General features: G+C 45.3%; 3 protein-coding genes across 4 annotated transcripts; 1 reads left to right on the top strand and 2 right to left on the bottom strand.

Moving 5' to 3' along the window:
• Positions 1 to 1,275: 1,275 nt before the first annotated feature.
• On the bottom strand, positions 1,276 to 8,656 carry rab25a (RAB25, member RAS oncogene family a). Its single transcript, XM_066673602.1, has 5 exons — positions 8,526 to 8,656; positions 7,866 to 8,061; positions 5,764 to 5,957; positions 5,411 to 5,491; positions 1,276 to 3,120 (listed from the first exon to the last, which is right to left on the bottom strand). The coding sequence occupies exons 1-5, from the start codon at positions 8,560 to 8,562 to the stop codon at positions 2,996 to 2,998; spliced, it is 633 nt and encodes a 210-aa protein (XP_066529699.1). The 5' UTR covers positions 8,563 to 8,656; the 3' UTR covers positions 1,276 to 2,995.
• A 2,033-nt stretch (positions 8,657 to 10,689) lies between these two features.
• sf3b4 (splicing factor 3b, subunit 4) lies at positions 10,690 to 14,633 on the top strand. The gene is made up of 6 exons (XM_066673601.1): positions 10,690 to 10,794; positions 11,543 to 11,671; positions 12,570 to 13,112; positions 13,485 to 13,649; positions 13,798 to 13,953; positions 14,309 to 14,633. The coding sequence occupies exons 1-6, from the start codon at positions 10,761 to 10,763 to the stop codon at positions 14,473 to 14,475; spliced, it is 1,194 nt and encodes a 397-aa protein (XP_066529698.1). The 5' UTR covers positions 10,690 to 10,760; the 3' UTR covers positions 14,476 to 14,633.
• Positions 14,634 to 14,886: 253 nt separating this feature from the next.
• gabpb2a (GA binding protein transcription factor subunit beta 2a) lies at positions 14,887 to 26,333 on the bottom strand. Of its 2 annotated transcripts, none has more exons than XM_066673599.1 (8): positions 26,196 to 26,333; positions 24,535 to 24,642; positions 24,188 to 24,355; positions 21,475 to 21,669; positions 21,047 to 21,188; positions 20,203 to 20,367; positions 20,007 to 20,116; positions 14,887 to 19,452 (listed from the first exon to the last, which is right to left on the bottom strand). In XM_066673599.1, the coding sequence occupies exons 2-8, from the start codon at positions 24,640 to 24,642 to the stop codon at positions 19,138 to 19,140; spliced, it is 1,203 nt and encodes a 400-aa protein (XP_066529696.1). In that variant the 5' UTR covers positions 26,196 to 26,333; the 3' UTR covers positions 14,887 to 19,137. The 2 variants fall into 2 exon arrangements, with proteins under 2 accessions (XP_066529696.1, XP_066529697.1); XM_066673600.1 differs by lacking the exon at positions 26,196 to 26,333 and adding an exon at positions 24,736 to 24,838.
• Positions 26,334 to 26,749: the final 416 nt, after the last annotated feature.

The raw sequence follows: 26,749 nt of genomic DNA, 5'->3' as shown, positions 1-26,749 counted from the left end.
TTCTCACAGACAGTCACCCGGAGGAAACCCACGCAGACACAGGGAGAACACACCACACTCCTCACAGACAGTCACCCGGAGGAAACCCACACAGACACAGGGAGAACACACCACACTCCTCACAGACAGTCACCCGGAGGAAACCCATGCAGACGCAGGGAGAACACACCACACTCCTCACAGACAGTCACCCGGAGGAAACCCACACAGACACAGAGAGAACACACCACACTCCTCACAGACAGTCACCCGGAGGAAACCCACACAGACACAGGGAGAACACACCACACTCCTCACAGACACACACCCGGAGGAAACCCACACAGACACAGGGAGAACACACCACACTCCTCACAGACAGTCACCCGGAGGAAACCCACACAGACACAGGGAGAACACACCACACTCCTCACAGACAGACACCCGGAGGAAACCCACACAGACACAGGGAGAACACACCACACTCCTCACAGACAGACACCCGGAGGAAACCCACACAGACACAGGGAGAACACACCACACTCCTCACAGACAGTCACCCGGAGTGGGACTCGAACCCACAACCTCCAGGTCCCTGGAGCTGTGTGACTGACACTAAGTTAAGCGGTGTTTACTCATGGTGTATTGACATGTTGTTGTTGTTGTTGTTTGGGACTGAACACAGCTCCGTCATCAGTTCAGACAGATCAGTAGAGTTTGTTCCTTCCTTGTTGCAGCGTCCAGCTCTCGCTGGATTCTTTCGTCGGCCACCTATCCAAGGAGCGTTTGAACCTCTTCAAAAGACCACGGCGTAATTTTACGAGCTGACGTCGTGAGTCGGATAAAAACAAACGTGATCTCTGCTGCAGCTGGAGATTTTACAGATGGAGAGTTGGTGCTGGTCGTCTGCGTTGCGTGGCGTAGAGTGACGACTCTCTCTGGACGATCAGCGCTCTGCAAGGTATACACGCCACGGTTTAGTCCCTACTCGACTCGCTCTGAACCACGAGAGAACAGCCACTAAACAAGAACCCGCTTCCAGAACCAGGACCTGATTTAATAGGAAAGCAAAGGAGCAGAGTCGAGCAGAGACAGAGGAAAGGTCACTGGACTCTTACCTCTGATACCACCACTGCTTCTGTTACAACAACAACTACTGCTGCCACTAATATTACTGTCACTGCTATAACTACAGGTGCAGCTAATAATAATAATGACAAGAAAGTATCATTAGAGAAGCATTAGTGAAGTCCTCAGCAGAAGCCAAATGAATTGTGGTGATAATGAATAAAGGAAAAGACCTGCTGCTGGTTAATGGTCACAGACTTATGAAAAAAACACTGAATAAAAACATTTTTTTTATTTTTAGAAAACTTGGTGTCTTTGTTGTTTCTATTTTAAAAATCCTCTTGTTTAATTCATTGTGAAACCAAATATAAAAAAACAAATTTGCTTTTAACATTTCTACTGACCTCAGTTTACTGTATCGTCTCAAATATACATTTTTATATAAACACTACAAATTCAAGCATAAAATCTGGAATAAGTTGAAAGTGGGGCTGAGGCTCAGTAAAATGCTTTAAACCTACGGCAAATAAATGCATTTTTAAAATAGTGTCACAGTCAAATGCAAAAGTCCCAGCACCCCTGTTCAAAAAAGACTTTGTCGTTTCCGAGTGAAAATAAGTACATTCTCCACATTTATAAGACACCTGCACATTTCCTATTGCTCAAGGTGATGGAATCTATAACTAAAATTAATAAAGAGAAAATGTAAAATTAAAAATGTGTTTAGAAATGCTGTATCTCTCAACACACACATTAAGCAGCACCCTCTGGCCTCTGTGCAGGTACAGCTGGTTGTTTGGTGACCTGACTTGTGTTAAAAAGCAAACAGCCTTTAGGCACAGAGCTGATGTTTTTTAAAAAATAAATGACAGCAACAAGGGCGGCACGGTGGTGCAGCAGGTAGTGTCGCAGTCACACAGCTCCAGGGACCTGGAGGTTGTGGGTGACTGTCTGTGAGGAGTTGGTGTGTTCTCCCCGTGTCTGCGTGGGTTTCCTCCGGGTGCTCCGGTTTCCTCCCACAGTCCAAAAACACACGTTGGTAGGTGGACTGGCGACTCGAAAGTGTCCGTAGGTGTGTCTGTGTTGCCCTGTGAAGGACTGGTGCCCCCTCCAGGGTGTATTCCCGCCTTGCGCCCAATGATTCCAGGTAGGCTCTGGACCCAACGCGACCCTAAATTGGATAATCGGTTACAGATAATGAATGGATGGATGACAGCAACAAACAAAAGAGAACATTCAACAGAGAAAGAAAGAAAATACATCCCACCGTCAGACGTTTCATTTTCCCCACAGCCCCACCCTTACGTCTCAGCTCTGTGTCAGTGTCCACATGGCACTGGTCAGTGCTTTAAGTGTGTTCATGTCATTAAAGAGCCAGTGCAGTGGGAGCCAGTGCCATCATAGAGTTACACACATTATAGAATTAGAACTGGAATCACTTTATTGGCCACTGCACTTGTACACAATGGGAAGAAATTAGTTCACTGCATTTAACCCAGTCTGTGAAGTGAAACACACATTCACACACACCAGTGAACACTAGGGGGCAGTGGGCCATGGAAAGGGCCCTGGGAGCAGTTGGGGGTTAGATGCCTTGCTCAAGGGCACTTCAGTCATGACCTGTCGGCTCTGGGGATCGAACCAGCAACCTTCCGGTTACAGCCCAGTTCCCTCAGCGCCAGGACACGGCTGCCCCCTGTACTCAAACATCAATAGAAAATGTGCATCAAAAATAGCGTATTCATGTATGAACATATTTTCACTCATAAAATCAATAAAGCGTGTGACTTAACCAGGGGTGTTCTCACTTCTGCACAGGACTGCAGTCGTAAACAAGTCATAACACTCCACAGTCATGGTGCCTCCGCTCTCAGAAACACCGTCACTGTTACACTCTTAATGCTGCTGGTGGTGTTTGTGGCTGAGTTGGGAGTTTGCTGGCTCTGTGTCACTGGCTTTTACAGCAGGGTTTTCGGGTCGCCTCTGGCTCGCTGATTGGAATTGACTGAGTCAGGGTCACAGCGCTGATGGAGCCCCGGGTCACTTCTCTACTCGCCACCTTCTTATGGATCGCTGAGAAAAACCAAAGCAACAGAAAAAGAATCTCGTCACACGTTAAAGACAAACGGGATCTAAATGGATCAGGATATGACTCCACTGAGTAACCAGATGAACCAGCATCGGACCTGCATTAACCCCTCTGTATTTCATGCTGGTGTCAGCTGATATTTTGTTGCCTGTGGTCAAACAGAATTAGCTAAATCCATCTGAGAGTGTGCACACAAACATGGTGACGGGTGACTGTCTGTGAGGAGTGTGGTGTGTTCTCCCTGTGTCTGCGTGGGTTTCCTCCAGGTGACTGTCTGTGAGGAGTGTGGTGTGTTCTTTCTGTGTCTGTGTGGGTTTCCTCCAGGTGCCTGTCTGTGAGGAGTGTGTTATGTTCTTTCTGTGTCTGTGTGGGTTTCCTCCGGGTGACTGTCTGTGAGGAGTGTGGTGTGTTCTCTCTGTGTCTGCGTGGGTTTCCTCCGGGTGCCTGTCTGTGAGGAGTGTGGTGTGTTCTCCCTGTGTCTGCGTGGGTTTCCTCCGGGTGACTGTCTGTGAGGAGTGTGGTGTGTTCTCCCTGTGACTGTGTGGGTTTCCTCCGGGTGACTGTCTGTGAGGAGTGTGGTGTGTTCTCTCTGCACTCTAAAAAGAACCAACTTAATTGAATTGCTTCAATTGGTAACAAGTAATGCAATTAAGCTTATCCAACTTAATTTTTTAAGTTTTTGAAGGTTGAACTTAAAAAATTAAGTTGGATAAACTTAATTGAATTACTTGTTACCAATTGAAGCAATTCAATTAAGTTGGATCAACTCTTCTCTTTTTAGAGTGTGTGTCTGCGTGGGTTTCCTCTGGGTGCCTGTCTGTGAGGAGTGTGGTGTGTTCTCCCTGTGTCTGCGTGGGTTTCCTCTGGGTGACTGTCTGTGAGGAGTGTGGTGTGTTCTCTCTGTGTCTGCGTGGGTTTCCTCCGGGTGACTGTCTGTGAGGAGTGTGTTATGTTCTTTCTGTGTCTGTGTGGGTTTCCTCCGGGTGACTGTCTGTGAGGAGTGTGGTGTGTTCTCTCTGTGTCTGCGTGGGTTTCCTCCGGGTGCCTGTCTGTGAGGAGTGTGGTGTGTTCTCTCTGTGTCTGCGTGGGTTTCCTCCGGGTGCCTGTCTGTGAGGAGTGTGGTGTGTTCTCCCTGTGTCTGCGTGGGTTTCCTCCGGGTGCCTGTCTGTGAGGAGTGTGGTGTGTTCTCTCTGTGTCTGCGTGGGTTTCCTCCGGGTGCCTGTCTGTGAGGAGCGTGGTGTGTTCTCCCTGTGTCTGCGTGGGTTTCCTCCGAGTGACTGTCTGTGAGGAGTGTGGTGTGTTCTCTCTGTGTCTGCATGGGTTTCCTCCAGGTGACTGTCTGAGGAGTGTCGTGTGTTCTCCCTGTGTCTGTGTGGGTTTCCTCCAGGTGCCTGTCTGTGAGTTGGTGTGTTCTCCCTGTGTTCGCGTGGGTTTCCTCCGGGTGCTCCGGTTTCCTCCCACAGTCCAAAAACACGGTGGTAGGTTGATTGGTGACTCAAAAGTGTCCGTAGGTGTGAGTGAATGTGTGTGTGTGTGTGTCTGTGTTGCCCTGTGAAGGACTGGCGCCCCCTCCAGGGTGTGTTCCCGCCTTGCGCCCAATGATTCCAGGTAGGTTCTGGACCCACTGCGACCCTGAACTGGATAAGGGTTACAGACAATAGATGAACATTTCTCAACTAAAAGTAATGAAAATTTTGGCTGAGACGTCACCAGTGATTAAGGTCGTTATCTCCCTATGACAGGACCAATGCTTACACCACTGGACCATTCAGAAGCCCTGGTTTTGTTCAATGTAAAAAACAACTGCAGACAGTGTAAAGTTTAAAAAATAAAGTATTCATTCATTATCTGTAACCCTTATCCAATTCAGGGGCACGGTGGGTCCAGAGCCTACCTGGAATCATTGGGCGCAAGGCAGGAATACACCCTGGAGGGGGTGCCAGTCCTTCACAGGGCAACACAGACACACACACATTCACTCACACACTCACACCTACGGACACTTTTGAGTCGCCAATCCACCTATCAACGTGTGTTTTTGGACTGTGGGAGGAAACCAGAGCACCCGGAGGAAACCCACGCAGACACAGGGAGAACACACCAACTCCTCACAGACAGTCACCCGTAGGAAACCCACGCAGACACAGGGAGAACACACCACACTCCTCACAGACAGTCACCCAGAGCGGGAATCGAACCCACAACCTCCAGATCCCTGGAGCTGTGTGACTGCGACACTACCTTCCTCCACTCTACACTAATGATTACACTCACCGGTAAGAACCTGGAGGAAGGCACTTTCCACATTAGTCGAGTCCAGAGCCGACGTCTCCATGAAGAGCAGATCTTTACTCTCTGTATGAAGAGAAATGACCGCAGTTAATCAAAGGTATCAAACATAGTCTTGACTCGGATAACAATCCTCAGCCTTTAAACCAGCACAGAAGATGAGTTTTATCCACATACAAATATGTTCACTCAGTTTCTGATCCAAATTTTCATTTATTTATTCCCCAGTTTGTCAGTGATAACTCATCACTTAAATCAGCTCAACACACTCAGAGGAGATCACTACCTGCTGATAGTGATACAGCAGTTCAGTACATTTAGAGGAGAATGTGGCTGACCTGCATAGCTTTGGGCCTCCTGTGTTGGGACGGTGCGCTGAGCTGTGAGGTCACTCTTGTTGCCCACAAGCATCACGACCATATGAGGATCTGCATGGTCATACAGCTCCTTCAGCCACCTCTCCACATTCTCATAGGTCAGATGTCTGGTGATGTCATACACCAGGAGAGCACCTACCGCCCCTCTGTAATAACTACACAAACCAGAGCATTCACAGTCAATCAGTGCGACTAGCATCTGTTCCAATAATGAGGATCTAGTGTAAGATTACTGAGGATCTAGTGTATGATTACTAAGGATGTATCGGTAGATTATTGAGGAACTGACGTATGATTAGTAAGGGTCTTGTGTATGATTACTAAGGATGTAGTGTATGATTACTACGGATCTAACTGTAGATAACTGAGGATTTAGCATATGATTACTGAGGATCCAGTGTATGATTACTATGGATCTAACAGTAGATAACTGAGGAGCTACAATAAGAATACTGAGGAACTGGCATATGATTAGTAAGTGTCTTGTGTAAGATTACTAAGGATCTAGTGTATGATTACTGAGGATCTAGTGTACGATTACTGAGGATCTAGTGTATGATTACTGAGAATTTACTGTATGATTACTACGGATCTAGTGTATGATTACTGAGGATCTAGTATATAATTACTGAGAATTTAGTGTATGATTACTGAGGATTAATTGTATGATTACTACAGATCTAACGGTAGATAACTGAGGATTTAGTGTATGATTACTGAGGATTTAGTGTATGATTACTACGGCTCTAACGGTAGATAACTGAGGAGCTACAATAAGAATACTGAGAAACTGGCATATGATTAGTAAGTGTCTTGTGTAAGATTACTAAGGATCTAGTGTATGATTACTGAGGATCTAGTGTACGATTACTGAGGATCTAGTGTATGATTACTGAGAATTTACTGTATGATTACTACGGATCTAGTGTATGATTACTGAGGATCTAGTGTATGATTACTGAGGATCTAGTGTACGATTACTGAGGATCTAGTGTATGATTACTGAGAATTTACTGTATGATTACTACGGATCTAGTGTATGATTACTGAGGATCTAGTATATAATTACTGAGAATTTAGTGTATGATTACTGAGGATTAATTGTATGATTACTACAGATCTAACGGTAGATAACTGAGGATTTAGTGTATGATTACTGAGGATTTAGTGTATGATTACTACGGCTCTAACGGTAGATAACTGAGGAGCTACAATAAGAATACTGAGAAACTGGCATATGATTAGTAAGTGTCTTGTGTAAGATTACTAAGGATCTAGTGTATGATTACTGAGGATCTAGTGTACGATTACTGAGGATCTAGTGTATGATTACTGAGAATTTAGTGTATGATTACTACGGATCTAACAGTAGATAACTGAGGATTTAGTGTATGATTACTGAGGATCTAGTGTATGATTACTGAGGATTTAGGGTATGATTACTACGGATCTAACGGTAGATAACTGAGGAGCTAGAATAAGATTACTGAGGAACTGGCATATGATTAGTAATTGTCTTGTGTAAGATTACTAAGGATCTAGTGTATGATTACTGAGGATCTAGTGTAAGATTTTTGAGGATTTAGTGTACGATTACTGAGGATCTAGTGTATGATTACTGAGGATCTAGTGTATGATTACTACGGATCTAACGGTAGATAACTGAGGATTTAGTGTATGATTACTCAGGATTTAGTGTATAATTACTACAGATCTAACAGTAGATAACTGAGGAGCTACAATAAGAATACTGAGGAACTGGCATATGATTAGTAAGTGTCTTCTGTAAGATTACTAAGGATCTAGTGTATGATTACTGAGGATCTAGTGTATGATTATTGCGGATGTAGTGTAAGATTACTAAGATTACTATCTAACCTTAGATAACTGAGGAACTAACATGGTAGTAAGATTAGCGAGGATACAATTATTTGCTCTCTCATAGGTTTCTTTGTTCAGTCATAATTATTTAGACTTTCTCCTGACTCTTCACTATGTTCTGTGCCGGAGAGTTATAATTTTAACTGGTCTCTGGCCTGGTTCTGGTCAGTGTGTAGACTCACGCTGAGGTGATGGCCCGGTACCGCTCCAGTCCGGCTGTGTCCCAGATCTGAGCTTTGATAGTCACTGTGTCCAGCTGAATGCTCCTGGTGCTGAACTCCACTCCAATAGTGGTTCGACTGTCGTGATTAAACTCATTCTTTGTAAATCTGGACAAAAGATTACTCTTCCCTACACCAGACTCTCCGATTAACACCACTGCAGAGAGAGAGAGAGAGAGAGAGAGAGAGAGAGAGAGAGAGACGGGGGGAAAGGAAACAGGAAGAAGAGATATCAGCTCCTGTGACTGAAAGATGCTGGATTTTCTGGGAAGCTCCACTGACCAAATATTCTCCACATTCTCTCACTCACTCAGTACAGAAGGAGCTTAAAGAGCTCAGACCTTCTGAACTGAAACTCAGGCTACTTTTAATTTCACTGCAGTCAGCATTTTCCTCAGCAGAGTAATAGGACTAATTTCAGTCTCAGTTTAGGACTGACTTCACACCTCTGATTAAAGGTCATTAAAAACCTGACAAATGAACAAAGTACACATGCGCTCTTTAAAGCAAACAAATAACGAAATTAAATAACAAAACAGGACAATCCCATTAACCACTGAAGAAATGCAGTGTAGATTTGAGCTGGAAATATCAGATCCACCTCAGAAATAGCTGCCTTACCTTTAAAAACAAAGTTGTAGCTTAAATCTGTCGACATATTCTCCTTTTACTGTAGAAACCAGATGCTGACAGGGTCTCTACCAGCTGTGTCCGTGTCCTGATCTAGGACTAAAGATGTGGAGGAAGCTCTTACGGAGTGACAGCCCAGTTTTTTTGGTCAGAGTCTAGATTCCATGCTGCAGACGGAGGGCCTGTGGAGCCTGAGGAACAGGTTTAACCACCGCGCACAATGTGAGGGAGGGACATGTTCACATCAATTCAATCTCAGTCAGACTCCCTTTAACAAGCGTGTCTCTAGTCCACATCATCACAGACTGAACACTTGATTCATTACCACACAAACACAGCTTTGTGAACATCCACAGTTGTGGATAGACACCCAAGGAAAAGGAATGAAATCTACTTCTTTTGAGGGTGCTGCTGGAGCTCAACACGCTTGGAGGAGAACACAAACTGCCCTGTGTATATTAGCTAAGAGACATACAGTTTGGCCAGAGCATCATGTTTTGTGACGGAACAGGAACGGTCATCCCACACACTGACCAACCAAACATCATAGTGACACCCACAGAGGTCGAACAAACACGCTCACACACACTCACACACACACACACACACACACACACACACACACACACACACATAACACACACACTCAGAGCAGGAGCAACTGGGAGTTAGAAGCCTTCCTTAAGGGCAACTCAGCGATGTGAACTGAGGAAAGAGACTATGCTGTTTCTGTATCAGATAAATGTAGACAGACCGGTAACTCTTCACAAGAAAAAGTTTAGATGTTAATTTGTGTAATTCCACTGAATTTAAGATCATAAAAAAGATGTAGTAATAGTGCATTAATATAAAATTAATAGTTAATTTCATCTCATTGATCTCATATGTCAGCAGCAAAGCATTTAATGGAACAATATATTTTTACCTTGCGATTTTAGCTTCAAAATCATTGAAATCTTAAAACACCAAACTTACACCGTGTTTCTTTAAGTTAAAGCTGGAATAGGTGTTTTTGTAGAAACCAGTTTTTTTTATCTTAAATATTCAATCAAAATTGTCCCACCACTTACTTTCTCCCTCCTTCTAAAGACACTCACCTAAACCCCAGGAACAGCAATAAACTAGGGCTGAATCTCAAATGTCGTACTCTACCATAAGTAGTGCACAGTCAATGTCATAAAATATTGTTTTCTGCACTCAAAAACTGTGTTGTATGTTGTTTAAAAAACGTATTTATTATCTAACAATTAATACACTGCCCGTGTGCGGTGTAAAGTGCACTATGTAGTGAGCAGGCTGTCACTTGACAGAGTTTATTGTACATAACTCACCAGTCAGGAAAGTAATAAATACAAAGTTGTGATTTTACACAGTGCTGACTGAGACAGCAGGGGGATGTGTTGCCAAAATATTTTTAAAAATGCTCATTTAGCCAAACGTCATTCAACAGGTCTCATCCACTTCTGGCCAAGATGGCTGCCCTAGTTGTGGCCTTGTGGATGTGAGTCAAAAGTAGTGACCTCTCATTTGTGGCCCCTCAAGTGGGATATGAAAGTAAGATTAATAATTGTGCTATCTGGAGAAATTTAACTATTTATTATTTGTTCACATTTGTTTATTATTATTATTATTATTCAAAAGTACTTTAAATATTTAATGTATGTTATCTCCAGTGCACGGCTGAGATGACCTAACAGGAAGATGCAGTGTGTTTACTGCCCCTATTCACTAGTGTGTGTGTGTGTGGGTGTGTGTGTGTGTGTGTGAGAGAGAGAGAGAGAGAGAGAGAGAGAGAGAGAGAGAGAGAGAGAGAGAGAGAGAGAGAGAGAGAGAGAGAGTATTTACACACACACATTATGGTGACCTGCTTTTGTGGTCCTAACCATACAGTCTTCATATTGCAAAGCTGATTAATCTTTACATCAGAAGCTGGTTAGGGTTAAGTTAGTAGTACTTGTGGAAAATTATGTGTGTGTGTGTGTTTGTGTTCACTGATACAGATGGGTTAAATGCAGATGTCAGTTTTAATTGCAGTGTTATACAATAACAATAAACCACGATTTTTTCTGTAAGTTTATTTGCTTTATTTGTCTATTTTAATGTACTGTTTGGTCTAGTTTGTTTATCGTTATTTTGTCTTTTATTTTTATTTTGGGGCTTTTATTTTGAGGGGACTTTTATGTGAGAAGTCTGCAGGAGCCGCTCGGAGTTCGCAGGGCACGCATCATGGCGGCGGGTCCGATCTCGGAGCGAAATCAGGGTAAAAACCTTCAATAAAAGTCTCACACTTTAGTTTAAATTTTCTTTCCATTAAATAGAAATGTAAATCAGAACACATTAAATATAACGAAGAAACGGCTTTATATTCAACACTGCGTTTAACTTTTTAATAACGCTGTTTATCATCGTTAGTGCTTGTGCTTCAATGAATGGAGCTCTGTGCTGAGGCTCTAACGTTTTCTCAACGTTTTTACGGAGAAAGTCATTAAAGTATAGAGAGAATAATATCCACAGCTCAATACACCTCTTTACTTATTTAATCAGTCCGCTCTGTTCGTTTTAAACGATATTTTCCCAGCTTTGCATGTAGAATTTTCAGTTCCACCTTAAATGGTGCGTGTAACTGCCTTATTTAAGGTGGAACGGGTGATTTCTGTAAGAAACAGACTTTAGCCTCGTCAAAACTCCTGTTTTTTTTCGTTAACGCAGTTTACTGCTGTGCTTTTGTTTCTAGACAGAACTTTAATCCGTTCAATACATTTCTGAATACGGTCTGAACATTTTAGTTCAATGTCTCTGTTTCTTTGAATTTATGAGAAACAAATGAACGTTTTCAAGTACTGTTTTTTGTTAATTGTTTGTTCCACGTTAATTAGCACAGAGTGTGTTGCTGCACGTCTAAAGAATATCTGTACAATATAATTATCGCGTAAAACTAATCAGAACAAGTCTGTTTTTGCAGTTGAATGGGTCTAAATGCCATGTTCTTGTGTTTTTTATCGTCTCAGATGCCACGGTGTACGTGGGAGGTTTGGATGAGAAGGTTTCAGAGCCACTGCTGTGGGAGCTGTTCCTCCAGGCGGGACCAGTGGTCAACACACACATGCCCAAAGACAGAGTCACGGGACAACACCAGGGTCAGTGCTGATTTACAGGGGTTTAAAAGAACAACAGGTTTCACTTGATCACGGTTGAAAAACTTTTACCCTTCACTGAGGTCCAGTTGCTCAGATGTCCTCACAGCAAAGGTCTCACAAAGCCCTTTTCCACCAAAAGAACCCTGGTTCTTCAACCTGTTCTGTTCAGGATTCTTGGAACGATGCTGCTTTCCAGTGAACCAGCACCTCATGTTTTGGGGGTGGGAACCAAGGATATGTCGTCAGAGGGAGGGCAGGTGTTTCCACCGTTTACAGTGGGTTTAGATCAGAGTGAAGTATGATACACGTGAAGAAAAACAGACAATTTTCATATTTATATTTGCTTTTATTTATTTTTTAATATTACACACTGTAAGTGACATGTCTAGCTCCGCTGTGACTCTTTATTTGAGGCTCTGTGCTCTTTCTGGAGCTTCTTTAGCGTGACTGGCCATAGACAGCGTCACGGTTCCTGCTGAGGAACCCACTCTTCTTTGGTTCTCTGAGCAAACTAATGTGGTTTGAGAACCAATTTAAGTCGGTGGAAAAGCTGTGAATGTTTTTAAATTAAATGAGAACTGGGTTTATGTTTGATGGTGATGTCATTTTTAGGTGCCTTTTATATTGTTCGTATAGATATGGTAATTATATTGTATTGAGCAAAATGAAGAAACATATCATGATATAAATTTGAACCATATCGTCCAGCCCTAGACTCATTCAGGGTGACCTCACAGAAGAGAAATCCCCCTCTGAGTTCAGACTCTGTGAGACCCACTGGTTCAGAACCAGCCGCAGGAGAAATGACCACAACCCGCTCCCTCTGTCCATCTTTATGCACTTGATTTCTGCTTCTTACACGACGTTGTACTGAACCCCTGCGCGCTTGTCTCTACAGGTTACGGCTTTGTGGAGTTCCTGAGTGAAGAAGATGCCGATTACGCCATAAAGATCATGAACATGATCAAACTGTACGGGAAACCCATTCGAGTAAACAAAGCCTCGGCGCACAACAAGAACCTGGACGTAGGCGCCAACATCTTCATCGGGAACCTGGACCCGGAGATCGACGAGAAGCTGCTGTACGACACTTTCAGTGCGTTCGGCGTCATCCTCCAGACGCCCAAGATCATGAGGGACCCGGACACGGGGAACTCGAAGGGCTACGCCTTCATTAACTTCGCCAGCTTTGACGCGTCTGACGCCACGATCGAGGCCATGAACGGGCAGTACCTCTGTAACCGGCCCATCACGGTGTCCTACGCCTTCAAGAAGGACTCGAAGGGCGAGAGGCACGGCTCGGCGGCAGAGCGGCTGCTCGCGGCTCAGAACCCGCTCTCTCAGGCTGATCGACCTCACCAGCTCTTCGCCGACGCTCCTCCTCCCCCCACTGCCCCCACTCCTATAATGACCACACTCGGAGCGGGCATCCCCATTCCAGGTCAGTGCTGCCCTGCTCCGCTTACAGCTCAGTCTGAGAAATGAAGAACTGAAACACTCGTGAATGTGTGACTGAGTGAAACTGGTCACAGGGGAGTGTGTGTGTGTGTGTGTTTGTTTGTGAAACTGGCCACGGTGTGTGTGTGTGTGAGAAACACTGTCCACATTTGTGAGTGAGTGTGTGTGAGAGAGAGAAACACTGTCCACATTTGTGAGTGACTGTGTGTGTGTGTGTGTGTGTGAGAGAGAAACACTGTCCACATTTGTGAGTGACCGGGGTGTGTGTGTGTGTGTGTGTGTGTGATTTAGAACTGATGTAGTGCAGTTACGGCCCTGACCTCTTTATTTAATGTGTGTGTTTACTCTGTTTCAGGAATGCCTCCCCCTGGTGCATTCCCTCCAGTGCCTCCGCCTGGCTCTATGCCCCCTGTGATGCCCCCGGGGATGCCTATGCCCCCAGGATCAGGTGGCCCCCAGTCCGGTGGAGTTCCCCCTCCAGGACCACCTCCCTTCCCCCCTGCAGGCATGCACCCTCCAGGTCAGAGCACACCTCCACCTGACTTTACAGATCTGCACTTCATCATCATCACACACACATTTAACAGTGTAATATCTGATGTGTGGTGAGTGTACTGCTGCCACTGCTCCCCTGTGATCTGAGTGTGTTAACCCTGTGATTTCCGCAGGAATGCCCCCGATGCCGATGCCCCCAACCGGACCCCCAGGGATGGTCCCTCCTCCCCCTGGACCGCCGGGTACCTCTGGTGCTCCACCGCCCCCGGGCATGCCTCCACCTCCACAGATGGGAATGCCCCCCAGAGGACCGTTTGGACCACCGATGGGTATGTGCTCATGTCACGTCCAATCGCATGATTTTAATTTTCATCAGCGGAGAGAGGCAGGGGTCCAGCTACTGGTTCTTCACTGGTCAGGGTTGAGCACTAAACCTGATCCAGGAACAGAGCTCAGCGCTGTGTGTAGAGATGATGGAGGGTGAAACGAGATGTTTACAGATAATTAGAAGAGGTCTGGCACAGTGGCCATGATGTGTGGTCAGTAGATTGTCTCAGTATCAATGGCATAAATGAAATTTACGTCCACACTGTGCTTGGGGGTGCGGGAGAGTGGGGGGTAATGCATTACTCTGGGCCTGTTATACTGTGTTCTGTGTCCTAACTGTTTTCCTCTTTCTTGCAGGACCCCCGATGCACCCCGGTATGAGGGGTCCTCCCCCAATGCCCCCTCCAGGTTATGGTGCCGGACCACCAAGGCCTCCTCCCTTCGGCATGCAGAGAGCTCCACCAATGCCCCCCAGACCCCCAGTTCCACCCAGAGGACCAGTCAGAGCTCCCCCACCCCCTTAAAACACACCTCTGCGATCAAGACCCCCGGCTTCCCCTGTAGCTTCTCCGCCCCGTTACGTTATTCCTACGCCCTCGTTTCCATTTTATCAGTTTGTTGATGGACAAAGGTTTTGTTTTCTGTTCATTTTTAGGATAAGAATCAGGAATAAACATTTTATACAAAACACTGTCGTCTGTAAATATTTCGGTGAACACGTCTGACGTTGTTGAATGTAAGAAAAAAAAATGTAAATGTGGGTCCAGCGCTGTGATTGGACAGACTCAGATGAGGGGGCGGGGCTTTTGACAGTTGACATCACAAAATAAATCAGTTAAATTACAACTCAATCAGGAATCGTTTAGTGTTTAATGATTCAGTTTGTTAAATGATTCCTTCAGTATATTATATCTACCCCTTCATTTACTACTTCAGCTCCAGAGAAACTTAGGGCTTCAACAGCAGTGAAAAGCCTTTGTAGTTTTCTCACTGGGACTTTTATTTTGTAAATCCAGGTTATGGATGGGTTAGAGACATTGAGCTGAGAACAGTTCCTGTGGGTAGTTTTTATTCATTATACACCACACTACAACAGCATTTACAGATGACAAAGAAAAATAAATATGTGGCTGAACAAAACATGGATCAGGGCACCGTCGGAAAACTTCACAGAAACAGAAGGTTGTAAGGAGGAATGTCAAAAGTTGTAGCCCCTGTTGATTCACACAGATTTGTAAAATTTAATAAAGCTCTGAACCTCAGTGTTTTTCCCTCCGAAATCACACAAACATTTCATTATCAAACCCGTTACAAAATAAGAGCACGCTTCTTTCAGACTTTAACCAGAGGCCTTCATTTAGCCCCACGAAAAAATTCACATGAAAAACAAAGCAAACCTAAGGCCACCTTTACAAAGAAAAGGCACTCAGCGAATCATTAAAGAGGAATTTCACTTATTTTACATCATGTCCAGCGATTTTAAAGGGTTAATGTGTGAAGACAGTGGTAGAGATTGGGCTGGTGCTCAGTGAGATCAAAGGAACCAGACGTTGTCCTCTAAAGTGAGGACAGTATACGGTGGGGGGGACACACGGCTTTGGTCTGACCATAGTTTGGAGGAGGTGGAGGTGTTTAAACCCAGACCTGGTGGAGGTGGATGTACAGGACTGTCGGTGTTAACAGCTCACACAAGGGACAATGAGGGAGTTTAAGAATAGCTCAGTGTCTCCAGTCTGATCTACGTCTGCAGCATCTGTGTCTTTAAATCCGACTGTGACAGACTGTGCTCTTTGAGCAACTGCTGAAGTACAGCACACTTCAGATGGAGACAAAGCTGGAAAACACTGAAGTGTCCCTTTAATTCCTTAAAGACAATTGTGGCCAATAGGAGCAGAGCAGGAACATTCCTATTGGCCAATGGCTTTCAAAGGCATTAAAGAATGAGATTAGACTGAGAAACTCGAAGGAACCTTTAAAGCAGCCCTTGATCAGAAAGAAATGCTTGGATTTAACATTCACCCAATCACTGGTCGTCTCCAGATCCCCGTTAGCCTTTAGCTGAACTCCCCCCAACACTGGGAGGGTGAGGACAAGCACGTGCTTCCTCTGAGACAAGATGTCCACCACCACTTCTTTTCACACGGCCACAAACGCAATCATTGGATACCTCGACGCACCGGAGGAGAGCACTCCCTGCCCTGACCGTGCCGTGTGACGAGGGGCGGGGCCTGACCGTGCCAGCGACCCAGAGAGCACAAGGCCAACTGACTGAGTTCTCTAGGACCCCGGGCTTTGGCGGCTGAGGCATCGAATCGAACGCTCCGACCACTGCTCCACTCGGGAGAACTGAAGGACATAGTTTTTTTTTTTTTAAATTAAGGAAATAAGAGTTTAGAATAAAAACAGGCTTTAAACGGTGGAGAGAAAAAACAAAGCACAATATCAATGAAAAATCTACAAACTGAACCAAAACTACAACATGAAAATTCACTGAAAATGATCGTAATAAAAGTATAAACATGTGGAGAGCGGCGAGTCCTGAGTCCACGGTTCTGAGGGAAAAAAAAATAACAAAAATTTATATCACAGATGTTTGCTTTATTTACGGACTGGACACTGAACTAATATAAAAACACAGGCCTCCACACGGCGCTCCAGACTCAACTCTGAATGTGTTTTAATGGTCTGTAAATGAGAGGTTTGTTTATTGAATCGGCTTCACTTTCTGTAACTTTCTTTATCAGCGGAGCGCCTGTAAATGTTAAAGGTTCTTATAAGGGTTCTAGAAAATACCCCTTTAACGTCACATTCAAAAGTTTGGATACACATTTCACAGCTGTGGGAGTCACAAAAAGCCACAATAAACGTATGCAATGTTCCAAATAAAACAGCCCTGATTAAGGATCTACAACTAATGAGCAGTTTATTTGAATTAATGATGTCTTACTAAATTCATTCATTATCTGTAACCCTTATCCAGTTCAGGGTCACGGTGGGTCCAGAGCCTACCTGGAATCATTGGGCGCAAGGTGGGAATACACCCTGGAGGGGGCGCCAGTCCTTCAGAGGGCAACACACACACACTCACACCTACGGACACTTCTGAGTCTCCAATCCACCTACCAACGTGTGTTTTTTTGACTGTGGGAGAAAACCGGAGCACCCGGAGGAAACCCACGCAGACACAGGGAGAACACACCACACTCCTCACAGACAGTCACCCGGAGGAAACCCACGCAGACACAGAGAGAACACACCACACTCCTCACAGACAGTCACCCGGAGGAAACCCACGCAGACACAGGGAGAACACACCACACTCCTCACAGACAGTCACCTGGAAGAAACCCACGCGGACACAGGGAGAACACACCACACTCCTCACAGACAGTCACCCGGAGGAAACCCACGCAGACACAGGGAGAACACACCACACTCCTCACAGACAGTCACCCGGAGGAAACCCACGCAGACACAGGGAAAACACACCACACTCCTCACAGACAGACTCCTCCTCACTTAGAAAATACAATGAATGACAGGTTTTGAGGAACACTCCAAAAGGAAGTTCACCTTTTCCACATCTGAGCCTTGTAGTGTGATTTATAGGGACCTCAGACAGGTTTTATATTGACTGTTTTAATCAGGTGGTAAAGCTATTACAACAAAGCACCCCTCACACTCCCATTGCACTCCATTAACCTTCCGTATTACTCCGTATACTCTACACACACTCCCCCCGCCCCAAGCTGCAGACACAGACAATACTCATTTTAATGCCCTTCCTCTCTCTCATTGTTCATGAAGAGGCCTTCACTGAGGCTAAAGCAGCTGGTTGTTTTAACTGTCTCTGCTCCAATCATAATCTAGGTCTATGTTCTTTTAAATTGGATAAACAACATAGTTTTTAAAAAGTGATGCCATCTGTTTAGTAATCACAATCACAGTCAGAAAGTCCTCTGATTATCATCTGTTTAAGAAAACAATCGATTGTGGAGAAACAACAAGAAAACCTTAAAATTAAATAAAAATATAAATCACGCTTTACGAGTTCAGAAAGAGTCAGATGTTGGTAACAGTGACCTCCTGCTCTAAACCTTTACACAAGCCCTGTATCAGGTCAAAAATCAACATGTAAATTAGACTCACGCTGGGTAAGAAAATTTCCCCTGACACCTACAGCATCACAGAAGGAGCCTTTGTTCCTGAAACACCACCCTACGGCAAAACACCCTCTAAATTACTGTGGGTGAAATGACCATTAGCACAGAAAGTGATTCCAAACTTTTGAACAGAACGCTCTGTAAACAAAACAAAACCAAATCAAAAAGGTATTTCATATCTTTGTCTCATTTGTAACTTACAGAACCTATTTTTGGGACTGAGCCTGCGTCAGACGTCACTGTTATGAAGCCGGTTCTTTTTGGGGAAAAAAAAAATAAAGAAAATAAACAAGAAAAAAATAAACCAACGCTAAAGAGATGAATAAAAAAGGAAAATTCAGGCAAAAACTCATCCAGCTAAAAACCAACAAATAGGAAATAGACCCCTGAGGCCGTGTCATCATTCTGCAGTTGGGGGAAGGTCATGCCCATATAAGGAGTTCCAGGTCTAAGCTGGATTTCTCTATGACAGAAACCAATGGGATCTTTGTAAATCATCGACCATCGCACGCTGTGTTCAGGAAAATGATCCTGGACTGGATTTGTTTTTGCCATAAATTCAGAGTGTGGCCGAATCCCCCAAGTTACGAGCTCATTAAGGAGTCAATATTTATATTTCGCTAACACAGAACTGACTTCATGCGACTGGAAACCACCTAAACGTCCCCTTCACACACACTCACAGACACACACACACACACCAGCAGGCTGTGTCCAGTGTGGCGGTGCGAGCTGTGGACTCCAGTTTGAGGAGCTGAGGTTGGTTCCTAATAGTGTTGAGGTTTGAGTCTAGTGTAGTGTTGAAGTTATTTTAATAAGAGGGATATATGTATTTTGAGCCCTTAATGTCCTCGTAACTCAGAGGGTCCAGCAGCACTCGGAGGGGAACAGCTCTCCCCCGGGGGTCCAGCTTGGACCTGGAGTGCCTCACGTGAGCAGGACGTCAGAATGCGGACACGGCTCCAGCGCTCTACGATGTGATTTCCAGCACCTGAGCGCTCGGTCAGTCCTGAGTGTGTGTCGCTACGAGATGAGCTTGGTGTGGATGGTGATGCTGTGGTCCTCCGTGGAGTCGATCTCCTCCGTGTTGAGCACCACGTCTCCGTCGGAGAGCAGCAGCACCTCCTCCTCGCCCTCCATCTGAGCCGAGTCCACGCACACCTCCTCCTGGATGATGAGGGTCTGGGCGGCCAGGCCGGCCGAGTTGGCGCTCTGTCCGTTAGCCATGGCCTCCAGCTGGCGGCGGTACGTCTCCGCTTCCTTCTCTTTCTGCAGGAGCTGCTGGTGATACGCCGCCGCGGCACGGTTTGCCTCCTGCAGCTGCCTCTGCAAGTGCTCCTGCGGGACATCAGGGACGGATATTAAAACAATGACATATCTGCAGCTTATCCCACACAAAGCAGGGAATAAAAAACATATAGTGTGGGTGTTTCCCCCCTGGTGACACTAGAGGGTCATTCTCTAACTGAATCACATCTTCACAAACTTCTCTAAATACTATCTTTATTAAAGTATCCTTCCACACGTCACCACACACTGAAGGTAGAGGTACGCTCTGGTGGGGGGGAGGGGTTCAGCTCTTTGTGAAAGACTGGTAAAATCAATTAAATAATTCAAGAACAATGTTCCTCAACATAAAAAAGTAAAGAACCTGGTTGTTTCATTTCATTAAAAGGTGCATAAAATATTTAAAAGACTCAGGGAAAATAAAATTAAATAAATATCACTAAATGCTAGAGACAAGACACAAAGTGGAAATCATTGCTTGGGTCAGAGACACCTCACCTTTTATCACCGCATCCACAAACACCGGTTTAAACTCATAAATGCAAAGAAGAAGCCAGATATAAACAGGATCAGTGATTATCTGAACCCTTATGGATTGAACTGACCGTATCACTGGGCTGTGGAGGACTGGACTCTATCTTTCTCCTCCGCACTGGAGGCTCCATCTCTTCCTCCACGGCCTCCTCCTTAATCTGAGTCGCTGGAACAGCCAACACTGGAGAGAAGTCAAACAGAGTAAACAACACCACCACCACCACCAATAATAATAATAATAATAATAATAATGGCAGTAGGTTTTACCTTGTCGTCCGTTCTGCATGGTCACAAACAGAGGCTGTCCCAGTCGTGTCTGGAGGTGGCCCTGCTCATCTGTCAGGATGGTGATCACCCTCTGACCGGATTCATTCACCACCTGCTGGATCCCAGATTCCAGTGAACTGACTGCTATCGCTTCCTCTGTGTCCACTGTACAACACACAATCAGCTCAACCACAGGCAGAAAACACTTTTACAGAATCCCACCCTCATTTCCCCGAAATAATGTTCACTACAGAGTGCACCATCACACGGAAAAAGACCCCCACCAACCCACACACTGTGAAACAAGACCCCACCCAGTCATTTCTCTGTGTGCTGCCTGAGTCAGAAACACTGGATAAAACGAGTCGTTCTGATTCTGCGCCGCTTCTGACGTCAAGTGCAGAGACTTTAGAATGGCCCCGCCCCCTCGTCTGATTCTGTCCAATCACAGCGCTGGAGCCGTGTTTATGTGAGAGCGCAAAGACGAGGTTAAACTCAGCAAAACAGACACAACGAGCGCGGAGAAATAAGAGCACTGAGTAAAAACGGAGAAGAAAGAGAACAGAGTGAAAACGCTTCTGCTCCTCACTGCTGTGCGCTCGGGGTCGGGGTGAACAGAGAGCGGCTCATTATCATTTAAAGGAACAGGTGCTGAAAGCGGGCGTTCTGAACAGGGGCTGTTTACACAGGGGGAGAACACTGCTGTGGGGTTTGGACCAGAGCAGGTCACAGACGTTTCATTAAGAAACAGAACTGTGTACCACTGTGGAGATGAGGGGGAATATCTCTTTAATTGATTAGTCGTCATCGTCGTTGTTAAAAGCCTGAAGGGCTGTTTTTTTACCTGCACTGGGTTTGATGAGGTCTGCGATGTTGATGACGCCCCCCTGGATGTTGGGGACGCCCTGGATGATGAACTGTGGGGTCACGTTTCCGTTTATGATGGAGGCTTCTGCGTTTCTGTTAGCCTGCTTCCGCATCCCCTCCTGAGGAACACACAAAACATCTGTCTGAACATCTGGATAAACAAACATCTGCATTCTGCTCTTTTTCTCCCAGCACTCAATGCCAGGCCCCAGCACGGGCACCTGCTACCTGAGGGAACAGCATTAACAGGTAGTGTTCTCTGTAAAAATAACAAAACATCCAATTCCTTAACTGAACAGTTCTACCTCAAACACTACAACATTAAAATCCGTTCTACAGAAGCACCTTTGCTAGCCGCCGCGCTGACCGTGCAGTCTCAGGGTGAACAGCAGCTGGTGAACTCACCTGGAGTAAACTGACGAGTCCAGCATGCTGGATGTCCATCGCGATGTCAAAGGGGGATTTGTCGAACTTGCTGAGGGCGTGGACGTCTGCTCCGTGTTTGATTAACAGCTGTGCGACTTTGTGGTGTCCGTGCTGAGTGGCCCAGTGCAGAGCCGTCATCTTCAACATGTCTTTAGCGTTAATGTCCGCGCCGCTCTGAAATAATAATAATAATAATAATAATACATTTTATTTAATAGCGCCTTTCTGACACTCAAGGACACTTTACAATTACAACAGCAAGAAATAAAAATAAATAAATTTATACATAAAATACAAGTAAAAGAAACGATTAAAATATGACACAGTTAAAAACATGGATCAGTTAAACATTAAAAGCAATTTTGTACAGGTGAGTTTTTATTGAGGATTTGAACTGTAGAAGTGAGTTTATGTTCTTTATGTCAGGTGGCAGCGAATTCCAAAGCCGGGGAGCAGAGCGACTGAAAGCTCTACTCCCCATGGTGGTAAGACGGGCGCAGGGGACAGTCAGGTGAATAGAGGAGGAAGATCTGAGAGTGCGAGATGGAGTAGTGACAGTGAGAATATCAGAGAGATAGGGTGGGCCGAGGTTATGGATAGCTTTGAAAGTGAGTAGAAGGATTTTATAGTCTATACGGAACTTGATTGGGAGCCAGTGGAGTTGAGACAATACAGGAGTGATGTGGTGGAATGAAGGGGTTTTTGTGATGATACGGGCAGCTGAGTTTTGAACCAATTGAAGCTTGTGGAGAGATTTGTGTGGAAGACCAAAAAGCAGAGAATTGCAATAGTCAAGGCGGGAAGTCACGAGGCTGTGCACGAGGATGGCAGAGGTATGTGGTGTGAGGGCAGGACGAAGGCGACTGATATTACGTAGATGAAAGTAGGCGGACTGGGTAATTTTATTGATATGTGATTTAAATGATAAAGAATTGTCGAGGATGACACCCAGGCTTTTTATCTGAGAGGAAGGGAAAACAGATGTGTTATCAATGTCAATTAAGGGACTGTTAGTTTTTGAGAGTATTGATTTAGTGCCAACAAGTAGAACCTTGGTTTTATCACTGTTTAGTTTTAATAGATTTGCAGTGAACCAGGATTTTATTTCTGTCAAACAATCAGTAAGGGTGGAGAGTGGGATGTGGAGAGTGGGTTTACAGGAGAAATAGAGCTGGGTGTCATCTGCATAACAGTGGAAGCTAATGTTGTGTTTTCGAAAGATATGGCCAAGGGGAAGGAGATAGATGATGAAAAGAAGGGGCCCCAAAACAGAGCCCTGGGGCACACCTGAAATAACAGGGAAAGATTGAGAAGTAAATGATTTGATATGAACGAACTGAGTGCGGCAAGAGAGATATGATTTAAACCAGTTTAGGGGAGTTTGAGTGATTCCAATGGAGGAAAGTCTGTTTAGGAGGGTGGTGTGGCAGATGGTGTCGAATGCTGCACTTAAGTCAAGGAGGATAAGGATGGAGAGTAGTCCTGAATCGGCCGCCATAAGGAGGTAATTTGTGACTTTTATAAGGGCGGTTTCCGTGCTGTGTAGTGGGCGGAATCCAGATTGGAACTGTTCATAGAGGTTATTATTTTTTAAGTGATTGTGGAGTTGCGAAGCTACTACCTTTTCTAGAATTTTTGATATGAAGGGAAGATTAGAGATGGGCCGTAGGTTATTAAAATCAGTGGGGTCTGAGCCAGTTTTTCAGGACAGAGGGCAATCCGTCACCGCTCAAATCTCTCAATTACACAATAAATATCATCTTCGTTCTTAGTTACTCATTTTCATGGCTCTGAGAGACAAACGTAACAAACAAGACAAGAAACACGAAAACAAACACAACATACAGAGGACGAGTAAAAATACACAAACGAGAAAAAAATACAATAATTTCAATAATAATTAGATACAAATAATACACACATAATACAAAAGGACATTTATAATTAACATTGCTGCAAATAAGTAACAAAATATCAACAATTAACCCTTAACCCTTATCCAGTTCAGGGCGGCAGTGGGTCCGGAGACTACCCAGAATCACTGGTGAACACACGCTGGAGGGGCACCAGTCCTTCACAGGGTGACACACACCCACACCTATAGACACTTGAGTCGCCAATCCACCTACCAACGTGTGTTTTTGGACTGTGGGAGGAAACTGGAGCACCCGGAGGAAACCCACGCAGACACAGGGAGAACACACCACACTCCTCACAGACAGTCACCCGGAGGAAACCCACACAGACACAGGGAGAACACACCACACTCCTCACAGACAGTCACCCGGAGGAAACCCACACAGACACAGGGAGAACACACCACACTCCTCACAGACAGTCACCCGGAGGAAACCCACGCAGACACAGGGAGAACACATCACACTCCTCACTGACAGTCACCCGGAGGAAACCCACACTGACACAACGACTGATTGAGAGTATATAAGCATGTGAGCGACTGAGTGAGTGAGTATTTATGTAGACGAGTGAGACCCAAGCAGGTTCTTTAAGGTTCTATGGGGCTAAAAGAAAGCAGTACCATGTTCTGAAATGATATCTACGCAATGAAGAAGCAGAAATCCAGCACATGTTTAAGGTGTTCTCTCTAATACTCCATTAAAAATATGTTTAAAGCTAGATCCACAGAAGCAGCCTGCTTTGGCTCTGGGTGTGAAGAGTGTTATAAACTCACTCTGATCAATAAATCCACAATGAGTTCGTGTCCCTCTGTAGCCGCCACGTGCAGCGGGGTCCTGTCCACTTTGGTTCGGGCGTCTTTGCTGACCCCAGCTCTGAGCAGCACCTCGGCTGTGGAGCAGTGACCGAACTGAGCGGCTAAATGCAGTGGAGACGTCCCCAACTGGACAAACACACAAACAACATTTAACATAAAGATAAACAACCTCACACTCTTCAAACTTAGACGTAAACAATGTTGTACTATTGAAACAAATACAGCAGACTGTGATAAATAAAGTTCAGAGACAGAACAGTCAGTTTGGTGTCTTTTAAACACACCATTTTGTGTGTGTTTTTTACCCAGTCTGTGGTGAAAGGAGCTCCATTTGCCATCAACGTCCGAACTTCTTCATCCTCACCGTTCCTCGCAGCTTCTAAGAGCCGCTTCCCCAAATCCACCAGGGACATCTAACACACACACACACACAACATTACTGCCAGCTCTCTAGTCACATAAAAGGAACTGGGCAATTTTAGCAGTTTTCAGTGCAGGGTGCCTACTCTACTCTGATTCACTTCTCCATCAGGTAAATCATCAGGTCCTGGTTCTGGAAGCGGGTTCTTGTTTAGTGGCTGTTCTCTCGTGGTTCAGAGCGAGTCGAGTAGGGACTAAACCGTGGGGTGTAAACCTTGCAGAGTGCTGATTGTCCAGAGAGAGTCGTCACTCTACGCCACGCAACGCAGACGACCAGCACCAACTCTCCATCTGTACAATCTCCAGCTGCAGCAGAGATCACGTTTGTTTTTATCCGACTCACGACGGCAGCTCGTAAAATTACGCCGTGGTCTTTTGAAGAGGTTCAAACGCTCCTTGGATCGGTGGCGGACGAAAGAATCCAGCGAGAGCTGGACGCTGCAACAAGGAAGGAACAAACTCTACTGATCTGTCTGAACTGATGACGGAGCTGTGTTCAGTCCCAAACAACAACAACACGTCACTACACCATGAGTAAACAGCCTCAACTGTTCCCGTTAGAGACAGGGGTTTGGAACAACAACAGATACATTTTGTGGGGGGAGCTGGGGGAGTGGAAAACCAACCAGGGAACAAACAGAGAGTAGAGTCCAGCAGAGTCTGTACCATGCAGTGGAAGAGCACCATTAGTGTCCTCCTCCAAGTGTGTTGCGCCACAGTGTTGTTGTGTTAGCAGGTGTTTGCCAAGAAGCAGTGCCTGACTCCAGAAGATATCTCAAGACTCCCACTGCCCCAAACATTTTTCCCAGGTTGTTAATGAGGATTTTGCTCTTGTTCACAGCAGTAACAGCCTCTACTCTTCTTAGAAACCTTTACACTAGGTACTGGAACATTTCTGTGAGGATTTGATGACTAATTCAGCCATGTATACATAAGTGTGGTCCAGTATCGAGGCTGGATTTTTAGTTCTGGATCCGAACCTCCACTCCAGCTCATCCCAGAGGATCACTCACTCCAGAGAACACAGTTCCACTGCTCCACAGCCCAAATATGAAGGACTTTACACTTCTGCTGGCCCTTGACTAGCTTTATTATATTCATAAACTTTAACATGAGTATTTGCCTATAATTAACTGACTTATTTACACCCTACTTACCACCTCTAGTAGCATACTGCCCTGAAATTACACTCAGTAACAAAAATATATATAAAATTACGTTTAGAAACTAAATATATAGATTATACTTTAATACATCAGACATAAACGGCCCGTTAAAAAGAAATAAAAGCTGCATTTCAAACAATAACTTGAGTTATGAACTCTTAGAGGAATACTAAGGTATGAAGTACCCCCCCTAAAGCCCACACAAAGTTTATAAGCTGTGTATGAAGTTAATAAAAGCTGTATTATGAATATGCTAATGTATGTAAATGAGCGGCTGTGTTTGATGTGTGCCCCGCCGCTGAAACTCTCCAGCCCGCTGCGGCCTGGAGAGAGCCGCCGGAGCCAGGAGCGCTGCAGCGGGGGTGTGGGAGTCCCCTCACCGTCTCTGCGCCGGAGATCGCTCGCCTTAAGGCCGTAAATTTACCGCTGTTTGTTTTCGGAGTTTTACAAACTCCCCACCGAAACTCCTTCTGCTCTTCTTCAGCGCCTTCTCACTCTCACTCAGGGCGCCGCCTCACCGCCCCCTGCAGGACAGGAGGACCCCCCTGCAGTGTTTATTCAACTCACCGCCCAACGGTCAGGACCCCCACAGAGCAGGTGTGATGTGGTGGTGGATCATTCTCAGCGCTGCAGTGACACTGACGTGGTGGTGGTGTGTTAGTGTGTGTTGTGCTGGTGTAGAGTGGATCAGACACAGCAGTGCTGCTGGAGTTTTTAAACCCTGTGTCCACTCTCTGTCCACTCTGTGAGACACTCCTCCCTCGTTGGTCCACCTTGTAGATGTAGAGTCAGAGACAGTAGCTCATCTGTCGCTGCACAGTGTGTGTCGCTCGTCCTCTAGTCCTTCATCAGTGACACAGGACGCTGTCGGCTGGATGTTTTTGGTCGGTGGACTGTTCTCAGTTCAGACGCTGAGGGGTTTAAAAACTCCAGC

Source organism: Hoplias malabaricus, chromosome 6 (genome assembly GCF_029633855.1).
Source record: "Hoplias malabaricus isolate fHopMal1 chromosome 6, fHopMal1.hap1, whole genome shotgun sequence".
NCBI classification, from domain to species: Eukaryota; Metazoa; Chordata; class Actinopteri; order Characiformes; family Erythrinidae; genus Hoplias; species Hoplias malabaricus.
This window is presented reverse-complemented; position numbering and strand designations above follow the sequence as displayed.

Bases quoted from the DNA above. Each gene is read 5' to 3' on its own strand.
- rab25a (XM_066673602.1), bottom strand. From the start codon at position 8,562: ATGTCGACAGATTTAAGCTACAACTTTGTTTTTAAAG. The intron at 5,958-7,865 runs GTGAGTCTACAC...TGGTTTGTGTAG, and splicing joins TACCGGGCCATCACCTCAGC to TTATTACAGAGGGGCGGTAG. The intron at 5,492-5,763 runs GTCAGCCACATT...CTCTTCATACAG, and splicing joins GGAGGCCCAAAGCTATGCAG to AGAGTAAAGATCTGCTCTTC.
- sf3b4 (XM_066673601.1), top strand. From the start codon at position 10,761: ATGGCGGCGGGTCCGATCTCGGAGCGAAATCAGG. The intron at 10,795-11,542 runs GTAAAAACCTTC...TTATCGTCTCAG, and splicing joins GATCTCGGAGCGAAATCAGG to ATGCCACGGTGTACGTGGGA. The intron at 13,650-13,797 runs GTCAGAGCACAC...TGATTTCCGCAG, and splicing joins TGCAGGCATGCACCCTCCAG to GAATGCCCCCGATGCCGATG.
- gabpb2a (XM_066673599.1), bottom strand. From the start codon at position 24,642: ATGTCCCTGGTGGATTTGGGGAAGCGGCTCTTAGAAGCTGCGAGGAAC. The intron at 21,670-24,187 runs GTGAGTTTATAA...TTATTATTTCAG, and splicing joins TTGTGGATTTATTGATCAGA to AGCGGCGCGGACATTAACGC. The intron at 20,368-21,046 runs GTAAAAAAACAG...TGTGTTGTACAG, and splicing joins CCTCATCAAACCCAGTGCAG to TGGACACAGAGGAAGCGATA.